General features: G+C 41.8%; 1 protein-coding gene across 1 annotated transcript in view; it reads right to left on the reverse strand.

The window, feature by feature from the left end:
* Positions 1-10,952, reverse strand: part of XKR6 (XK, Kell blood group complex subunit-related family, member 6) — a 316,543-nt gene extending 305,591 nt beyond the window's left edge. The window contains exon 1 of the mRNA XM_011970743.1: positions 10,592-10,952. Coding sequence (XP_011826133.1) covers positions 10,592-10,713 — 122 coding nt within the window. The 5' untranslated portion in view covers positions 10,714-10,952. The remainder of the gene's footprint in view (positions 1-10,591) is intronic.
* Positions 10,953-10,958: the final 6 nt, after the last annotated feature.

The raw sequence follows: 10,958 nt of genomic DNA on the forward strand, positions 1-10,958 counted from the left end.
GGAGGGGAGGGGAGGGGAGCTTCCTTATAACCTCGGGATACAACTGCTGTTCTCAATGTTTCCAACAGGTCAAGAGAGAACCAACATATTTGAGTGCAGTATTTACATGGGACCTGTGGGGTATGCCAAACCTACATATTCCTTTCTGTAATGTGGAAGTCACAGGGTCAAAAGGTGCACCTACCCTGAGAAGGAGAATGAAGTACTGAAAACTATGTCCTAAGACACAGACCCAGAGGTATTAATATTACTCAGCTGTTTGATCCATCAGCAGTTACAGTCAACTACAAGAGTTACAAGCCCACCCCAAGCTCTGCAGAGTTTAATATTAATACATTAGACTAGACATCAGAGGTCTCAAAGAACCTCAGCTTATATACCAAGAGGCCCCAGGGGTTGAAGAATATCATTCCTCCATCTTCAATAAGCCAGACCACAACGTCCCAGAGTAAAGCAAACTAATTCTGTCCCGCCCACAGCTTGGTGGGCTCTGGCTTCAAAAGGTGCCTCCACCAGTGCCATAGGTTACTTAATCACTTTAAGCCCACTTCTTCTAGAAAATGGGCACAAAATGTTTGTGAAAATTAAGTGAGACAATGTATATAAAAACAGAATATCCAATATAGTTTTCTTTCCTCCTTAATTTCTCTATGCCTCCTCCACTCTGCTTGAATTTTTGTCATACATTCTAACACACTAGCAGGGCTCACCTCAAGTTTACTGCAAGCATCACACACATGTCCTCTCCAACAACTAAACTAGGACCTAGGGGGCCTTAGGGGGCACTTTATTTATCTTAGTTTCTCTAAAATGAACATGAAGCTTAAACTCATTAACTGTTGACTGGCAACCCATTCAACAGACCTGATAACTCAGCTCCTAGTTCTATTAATATGACAGCAGTGGCTATCAAACCTTAAAGGTTAGAATTACCAGGAAGCCTGTTTAAAATACACATCCCCACCACCGACAACTACTTAATAATTGATTCCAGCAAGGATTCTCAACAGACACCAAAACCATAAGGTAAAGGGTTTTAGACACTGACACTTTGCTAACATATGACTCCCTAGTTACCTACCGATAGCAAAGGGAAAAACTACCTTTATATAAAGAAATCTGGCAGTCGCAACCTTAACCAAGGGATAAAACTTAGCATCACTAGTGGTGGGACAAAACAGGTATGGGGCACCTACTGATATGATGCAAATATGAAGAAAGCAGTACTTCTGACAAAAATTTGTGCCTGAATGTAATTCAGCTCCTAGATGCAACTTCAAGTATACTAGACATACAGAGTGCAAACGGCACCTGGAAGAAACACTCAGGCAACGCAAAATATGAGCAGACAAGAGAACTGGACTGGACCCTGGAAAAAAGTCAATGTCATGAGAAAAAAAAAAGGAGAGGGACTCTTCTAAAGAAACAGCAACGTAATTCATAAATTTTTACTAAGTCCCTGTTTGAAGGGGAGAAAAAAACCACAAATAAATTTGCTGGGGACAAAAACTAAGTAAATCTGAGTACAAAGCAGCTATTAGATGATTTTACAGAATTAAGGAAAAATATGGAAATACTGTTAATTTTCTCAGATGCAATGATACTGTAGCTTTGTAGAATTATTCTAAATATTTCATATTTGAGGTGAAGTATTTAGAGGTGCAACATCAGGATAGGATATGTGTTAAATACACACACACACATACATACATACATATATATATATATATTTTTTTTTTTTTGAGACGGAGTCTCACTCCATTGCCCAGGCTGGAGTGCAGTGGCGTGATCTTGGCTCACTGCAATCTCCGCATCCCAGGTTCACACCATTCTCCTGCCTCAGCCTCCCAAGTAGCTGGGACTACAGGCACCCGCCACCACACCCAGCTAATGTTTTGTATTTTTTTAGTAGAGACCGGGTTTCACCATGTTAGCCAGGATGGTCTCGATCTCCTGACCTCGTGATCCACCCACCTCAGCCTCCCAAAGTGCTGGGATTACAGGCATGAGCCACCACACCCGGCCAAATATATCTATATCAACAACTGGCCAAGCACAGCAACTCATGCCTATAATCCCAGCACTTTGGGAGGACAAGGCAGGAGGACTGATCGAGGCCAACAGTTCAAAACCAGCCTGGGCAATATAGCAAGACCCCCATCTCTGAAAAAAAAATTTTTTTTTTTTTTTTTGAGATGGAGTCTCGCTCTGTCACTGAGGCTGGAGTGCAATGGCACAATCTCAGCTCACTGCAACCTCCACCTCCCGGATTCAAGTGATTCTGCTGCCTCAGCCTCCTGAGTAGCTGGGACTACAGGCATATGCCACCACACCTGGCTAATTTTTGTATTTTTAGTAGAGACACCATGTTAGCCAGGATGGTCTCGATCTCCTGACCTCGTGATCCGTTTGCCTCAGCCTCCCAAGCTGCTGGGGTTACAGGCGTGAGCCACCGTATCTGGCCTACCAAAATCTTTTTAAATGAGCAAGGCATGGTGGCACACACCTTAAGCCCCAGCTACTCAGGAGGCAGATGCAAGGGAATTGCTTGAGCCTAGAAGTTCAACGCTGCAGGGAGTTATGCTTACGCCACTACACTCCAGCCTGGGCAACAGAGTGAGAATCTTGTTTCTTTAAAAAAAAAAAAAAATTACTGAAGCCAGGTGAATGGTAACAGGTATTCATTATACTGCTCTATTTCCCTGTGTGCTTAAAAGCTTCAATAATAAAAATTGAGCAAAAATACACATTCCCTGGCCCAACTCCCTGAGGCTCTGATCCTGAAGTCTGTAGTAAGGCCTGGAATCCACATGTTAATGGCCCCGTGCACTCTCCTAACACAGGAGTCTCTGCCACACTTGAAGAAACACAGCTGAAGTGAGAAAGCCAGGCGCCTGCCCTCTGGAGGGGCCTGAGTTCTGGATTGCCCTGCCTGCTCGACTTTACTGGCAAGCTTCCCAAGCTACGGGTTTGGCGTCTTCCTCAAATCTGCTGCCTTTCCTCATTTGTTCAGTGTATTTAAGATGGAAAGAAAAGGAAGCATCATGGTGATACGAATGTTTTAGCTCACCGACCCATGAGTGAAAGCGTCTGGCCAGGGCAAGCTGTAATTATCAACCCTACCTTTCCTCCAAGAGGGTTGTGAAGAAAACAGTATGTAGCTCTCTGTGAACCGAATATTCTAATTTCTTCCTAGAAATGAATGATGAGCACAGTCTATGCTCTAAATCAATGACCAAGATAAAACAGATATTGCTTCCTCATTTAAACTAAGAAGACGAAAACACTCCATTCAAAACAAAAATTATTTTTAAAACCACTTGTTTAACATTCCAAGGTAAAAGAGATCAATGAGAAGAAATTTTTTGTTAGCAATCTGTAAAATACCATAGGGTGCAGTAGTATGTTTTGAGCTATACTAAAATATGCAATATACCAAGATCTATCCACATTAGAAATACAGAAATGAAAACTCTAATGTTGAAATTTTATGTAGAACTATATTGTCACTGTAACAATATCCACTGAATTCTCTAAGCAAATTCCATCTTTCCTAAAAATTCGACTAGTGCCAAAAAAGAACTTATACCTTAATCTAAAAAAAAAAAAAAAATTCACTTAACAGAATTATTTCCTAAAAGAGCTGAAGTGACATGATAGTATCACTAAAAAAAAAAAAATTGTTTTACAAACACTAACTTTTCAAAGTTAAAGAACACATCTCAAACAACAAATTACAGTAGGTAATTTTAAGGTTCTGACCCCCCACAAAAGAAATTAACCTTGGTAAACAATTCAGAAAAACCTCCAAAATACATGGCTTAAACAGATATGCATATATTGCTTTAGCTTAATCTACCAGTAAAAATTTAAAACAGATGACAAAAAAAGACTACTGAAAAATACAGTTTAATTTTAGCTGAAATTGCAAATTCACAAAATTAGCTGATAAAGTCAGCACAAGTTTCTCAGTAAGTTTAGTCTGCCATAAATTTTGACATTAACTAATGAGATCTACAAAATGTCCCTATAGGTAGGTAAGTGACTCAAAATGAGAATTTGTTTAGTAAGTCGGAACAATCCATGGCAGGACTTTGAACTCTCTACTCCAAATCAGCACCTAGGAGACATATACACTTGCTTTAAAAATAGTTTAATTGATCGAACCAGACTAAAATTCCCTCTTTAAAGCTATTTTCAAAGCACAAATACCTGTAGCATAATGAACTTTTTTACATTGAAGAGACATTAAAGATCAATCCATTTAACTCCTTGTTTGATAAATATGAAGAAACTGAGGCCAGTGGTTGTAACTTGCAGAGTGACAAACCTGACTTCTTACCTCCAACAGTCATTCCCTTCATACCAGGCTATGTCCTGTGCTTTTCTTAAATATCTCCAATAGTGGTAAGCAGTGGATTGTCTTTAGGCAATTAGTCAAAAGTCACTGAACTTGTTAAATGAGAGTATATTTTCATAAATTTTTTAAAAAGTTCTACTTTTTAAAAGTCAAATAAGAAATCCAGAATTTCCGATGAGAAGAAACTAGATGAACAGCACATCATGGGGAGTAAACTAAAATTTTAACCACAAACTTATTTGCAGACAGCTCGCTGTAAAGCAAATCATCCCGGGGTGAAAATGGCAACATCGGAGACACAGCTTCTTTTTGCATCCCACAGAATCTTTCCATCCCACAGAATCTTTCCATCCCGCAGAATCTTTCCAACATTCCAGAATCTACCTACTGCATAAGCCTGACTAGACAACTGACCTTATGAGTAAGTCTATAGTCAAATGATGTTGAAGACAGAAATGAACAACTTGTGACTTCTAGTAGGCACCTGCCTGCTAGATTTCAGGAGCTCTGGCCTTCTTACAATACAGATTTTGATACTTCATTTCTGGATCCTTCTGGAAATACTATGCTGCATCACCAGTTGCAATTTCGCTCCAAAGCATGCCATTTTTTCATCCCCTTCCCTTGAGGATTTACCACAAATGTCAAGTTTTTAGGGTTACTGTTCACTCAAAAACAAGAAATAAATCTTCAGAGATGTTCGCTTCTTATTCATTCTCCCACAGGAAGTATCTCTGTCTCAATTTAACCCACTTACCCTCACAGCTAAGCATGTATTTCTGGATTTTTCAGATGGGAGGAGGAAGAAGGGAAGAAACCAGGAGAGGCAACTTCATGTGGTTAAATCTGCTCCTCCTTTTCCTTGATGGTACCAAAGGGTCTTGCCCACTGCAACATTATAAAAAATAATCATCCTAGTGTTTTTACAGTTTAACACTTTATGTTTACGCCTTTCATTCTTTTAGCACTTCTGTTTACCTAAGGTAGAGATTCATTTTTTTTTTCCAACTGGATATTCGATTGCTATCATTTGTTAAATAATTCTTTTTCCATCCACTGATTAGCAATGCCACCTTTACTATGTACTAAATTCTCACAAACATATCAATATATGTATAGACTCTTCATTCTCCTTTGAACTATCTGCTTAATTTCTCTGCACATTGGTCTAATTATTGACACATTATAGCACATCCACTTCCTGATCGGGTAAGCCTCAACATTCTTCAAAGTTTTTTGACTACTCAAACTCATTTATACTTTTCTCAGATCAATTTTACCCAACTTTCCCCTCAGAAAAACCCCACTGAGTTTCTTTTTTTTTTTGAGACAGAGTCTCGCTCTGTCGCCTAGGCTGGAGTACAGTGGCGCAAACTCAGCTCACTGCAAGCTCTGCCTCCCAGGTTCACATCATTCTCCTGCCTCAGCCTCCTCAATAGTTGGGACTACAGGCACCCGCCATCACACTCAGCTAATTATTTTTGTATTTTTTAGTAGGGACGGGGTTTCACCATGTTAGCCAGGAGGTCTCGATCTCCTGACCTCATGATCCGCCTGCCTCGGCCTCCCACTGAGCTTCTTTTTAACCAGAATTCCATTAAGCTCACAGATAAAATTTAAAAAAAAAAAATGCTATTTTTACAATGAGATTCCCACCCATTAATAAGCATATAAAACTCATTCTCTTTCTACTCACACACCCACACACCCCACAAATACAAGCATACAATCTATTAATGTGTCTATGATGGTACCCTGGCCCCACACAGATGAATTTCCTTATTTGTACGTATCTAAATATTGAATATTACCATTCTTAAACCACAAAATCTTAGCATTAGAGGGACATTACAGATCACTTATCCCAACACCACTCATAATCCCAGTTATGTTTCCTCAAGCCTATTTAATAGATTCATTTCAGATATAAACAGAATTATTATACCTTTCACACGCAACATAAACATTATTTGTATCTCACAAAAGGCAAAGAGAAGTGGGTTACATTTACTGAAGACTGTTTTGAATTTGCGAATTCTTTCAGAATGAGATTAATACTTGAGCTCAAAAAAAACAAAACAAAAACAGAAAACACGGAGCACCATTACATTAGGGCATCCCCTTGAGTAGCCCTTGAGACCCTCGTGCTCCCAAGGTAAAGTCGTTCGTTATGGTGTTATCCGGGGGCCAAACTTAATGGTACCAGATCATTTCTTTCCCAATTCTGCCATCATATTTATTAAGAACACAAATCTAACATTCCTCTCCAAATGGAATAAGCCTGAAATCCAGTTCTCAAGTGTTTCTCAAGCGTGGGGTTCCCACATGATCACCTGTGGGTCTTCTAAAACTACGACTTCTTAGGTCCTCCCCAGGGAGTCTTCTTCAGCAGGTCCAGCAGTGCCTCGGCTTTTCTATTTAAGGGCTGCAACAGATTCTCTTCTCAGCCAGAACTAAGAACCACTATTCTAAAATATTCAACATGAACAAAGACCCATAATAGACTAAGTATCCCTACACAGAGGAGCAGAGAGGAGGGCAGGGGAGTGATTAAAAAAATAATAAAGCGTCTTCACCAGCCCAGCAACATTCACTGCTGATTGTGTAGAGAGCTGCATATCCAAATTGCACCAGTCTCAAATCAGAAAACAATGCTAAAACAGAGCTGTAGACTGCTCAGCTGGATGGTGCCATTATAAAATGCAAAATGCCTTTTCCTTTTTACTCCCCTGAAGGCAACCCTCTACCACATCCCATCTCACAAGATAAAGAACCACTGACCATCCTCTTAAATATGGCAAGTCGTATAAAGAAGTAAATTCCTTTTACTCTGAAATAGAAGGGTGCAAACACACACATAAAACTACATTCATTAAATGGGAGATTAATGATGTGGCCGTGACATTTTGGTCAAGTAACTGTTGCTTCTTGACTGAAGAGAACTGACAATGCACTAAGCAACCTCTAAAAGTAACACAAAAGCAGAGAAAGGACAATAGCTCAAGGGAAAACTTGCACACATCAATGCAATAAGCGAACTAAATCACACTGTTCCTAAAGCCAAACCCTCCAAGAAAATGCTCTCTATTAACAACACATTGTACAAAAGCGAAGCCCAATGTGACTCATGCTCCTGGAATACGTGATTCATATGCCTGTTATCCCCACGAAAAACACCTGAAAAATAAAGCACATCAAGCTATACAGAGGTTGTTACATGTTTAGTAATTAGTGGGAGTAAGGCATGCATGAAAAAGACCTTAATCACACACTAGTGCTCTGCAAAGCAGGTTCACGGGGCCACATCATTCTACAGACAACCATTCTTCCATGCTCCAATTTCAGCCCAGCCAAAAATACTTTCTTACATTCTATAAAGTCATTTGATAAAAGACGTCAAGTATTTGCCATCTTGACAGCAATGGCAAGATGCACAGAAGTGCCCCATGTTAATATCGAGGGAAACTAAATTTTATTAAATAGGTGTTGCGCTTTGTCCAAGCTATAACCAAATAATTTTACATTTTAAAAAATCTGAAGAGACAAGTATTCATAGTTTAATGGAATCAGTTTTGACAATGTACAACTTCACTGACATCTTTTCTTAGAGATGCAGCCCAAACCAAATGATAGAAATATTAGATCTTAACCTTTATGTCACGTGACCATAAGAGACAGCAAAGTTTCAACAGCAAATATGATTAAGGAAACAACTATAAACCCAAAAGATCTTCAATAAAAATAGAGATGATGTATGTTCATACACATTGACAAGCAATTGTTTGCCAAAAGATTAAAACAAGAATTCCTCTAAAGCTTTTACATATGAATGATTTCAACACAAACAACATGGCTAGCAGGTATTAAAGCAGCAGACCTTGCTCCTGCAGTATTTCAAACAAAACCATCTAAATGGGAAAAAATTTTTTTTTTATAAAATCCTTCCTCAGTAAATACTGCTTTTGAAGTATAGCTATGTTAGAAGAAACAACTTACCAAAATTAGCATGTCTTTTAATAACTTAACTTTGGGAAATATTTAGAGATATACTCTAATCTTGAAAAAAGATGTAAAAAAAACTAGACAGTAAAGTCACAGGCACTTTATATCACTGCAGATGAAAGTTAAGATCAGAAAAAAAATACTACCCCACATACAACTAAAAAAGCTAAACTGACATTTTAAATGTACTTTTCAGTTTGCCCTAAAATCTGGACTTCCACTTTGCCCAGAAACAATTAACGTTTAGGTGAATGGAGGTGGGATTTTATTCTACTCCAATTTCATTCTGTCTCAAAGCTTAACTACTAATAAGTGTCCAGGACAGATTCCACTAGAAACAGTTCTCTCAGGAATTCTAACTTGACACCAACATTTTTATTGCCCACACTTAGAAGTTTACCTCATGGAGATAGTTGACTTCGGCTTGTTCAGCAGAAGCCGACCAGTACATGCTACTAAATTCTACTGGCATGTTAAAAATCTCTCTTCCCCATACTTTTTGTCCCTCCCCAGCTTCATTCCTGGCATCTTAACAATCAGAAACCACCACCCTCCCCCACCCAAAAAAAAAAAAGATATCTCCAATACCAAACACACTACCTTTGATTCGGTATGACTTTGAGTGTGTGGGTGTTTGGGAATTTAGATTTCAAATTTAAAACATATTTCAGAATTTTATTTGACCCCAAGCTATGCTTACAACAGCCAAAAGTTAATCAGCACTTTTCCTATTTTTATTCTCTCACTTCTTATAAACTTATCAGCAGGAAACAAATTATCTGCAGACAAATGCAGCTAGAGAAAAAGCTGTTTGGTTCAGCCTAGAAAGGCCAGTAAACAACTCTGGGTGGTGCAGGGCCTACGGAACCACCCTCACTTCCCCTAGCCTGAATTTGCATGTAAACCCAGCAGGACAAAGTTCTTGCATCTACTCTCGTGATTTGACTTAATTCAACCCCATGCTTTCCGAAATGTTTTTATTTAAATAAATTCCGCAAAGAGATCTGGACAAACCATTAAAAAGACAGCAGATTTTATTTCAGCTAACCTGGGTATATCTGTTACCTAAACTACTAAGTGCCTAAAATCTCCTACTAAGCTAGGAGTCAGGGCAGCCTAGGCAAAATGTCTTCTCATAGAAGCCATGCACTTGAAGAGCTTGCCCGCGTGTAATTTATCTTCAGTAAGATTTTTTTCTCTTGCAAATGCTTTCACCTGCAACTCACTGTTTCCAGAATACACACAAGCTAATTTAAGTAAGAAGGCACAGATGTACCCAGGTGTGAATGGGTTCATTTCCTCAGTTTAGCCAGGGAGGCAGTCAGTGAAGAAGGCGCCTGGCTGAAAGAACACCTGCAAGTGGTTTGTGAGGGACTGAACTGGCACACGGGAAATTTACAAAAGGAGAAAGGGCCGCAAAGCCAAACTTGGGTCTTGTGTAAATATAAATCACTTACGCACTGGCCTGGCTACCAAAAACATCGTTCCCCTAGAATAGGTATCCAGGTGGCTAATTGGTTTTCTGGAGGTGAGAGTTAACACCAAACGCTCGCGCCCATCACATTTTATTCCATTTTTACCTGTCACTAAGAAAAGGACACGTCTAATCCAGTAAACCAAAAAAAAAAAAAAAAAACAAAAGTCTTTTTTCCTTTCAGGAGAGCAGCGGTTTGGAGTCATTCACAGGGGCTGGGAGTGCGGGAGGGGGAAGGGGCGTGGAATCCAGGAGTGCTCGCAGGCGGCAGCGAGGGTTTTTCCACAGGGCCCCACGCAGGCCACTGCAGAGGGAGAACGGGGGAAGAGGGAAGGATGTCTCACCCGGGAACAAACCCGAGTACAGCGGCTGGAGGAGGGAAGGCTTCCCCGGGCCGCGAGGTGGGGTGCAGCCCAGGGCGCCTGCAGCTGGTTACCTCGGGAGGCAGGGAAAAGAGGCGCCCGGGAACGGAGGTCTGCAGAGGAGACGGGGAGGGCGGGCTGAGGCAGGGACCCTGCCGAGTGCGAAGCGGGGATGAGGACGGGCCAACAGCAGGTCTCGGCCTCCCCGGGCCAAAGGCGTGGCCAGGGATCCAGATCAAACGCTGGTCTTTTGGAGACGCCAGGGGCGGCACGCGGCCGGTCCCTCCTTCGAGCCCCCCGCGCTGGGCCCGTCCGAGGGGCCGCCCCACGAAGCACCGGGAGGGCAGAGGGGCTCCGCAGGGCCAGCCCGCCCCCACCCCGCAGTGCTCTTACCTCCACACCTGCCCCATCTGCAGCAGGTGGATGACCGACTGCCAGATCCACACGGAGAGGCGGCACAGGCGCTGCGCCCCCGGCGTGGCCGAGACCGCCGCGCCGTAGGCGGCCCCCATCATGGGGGGGCCCCGGCTGCTGAGCCCCTCCACGGCGCCCAGCCCGCCGCCCGTGTAGTCCTGCACGAACCAGCGGAAGCTCAGGCTCTGCACCAGCAGCGACGGCACCAGCACGAAGAAGAGGGTCAGCCCGAAGTAGCCGTAGTCCCCCTTGCGGTAGTAGTCGAGGGCCAGCCACAGGTCGGTGCCCACGTCCCCGAAGAACACCAGCAGCGCCAGCACGATCCACAGGCAGTCGAGCCACGGCC

This window comes from Mandrillus leucophaeus, unplaced genomic scaffold, assembly GCF_000951045.1.
Source record: "Mandrillus leucophaeus isolate KB7577 unplaced genomic scaffold, Mleu.le_1.0 Scaffold97, whole genome shotgun sequence".
Classification (NCBI taxonomy): Eukaryota; Metazoa; Chordata; class Mammalia; order Primates; family Cercopithecidae; genus Mandrillus; species Mandrillus leucophaeus.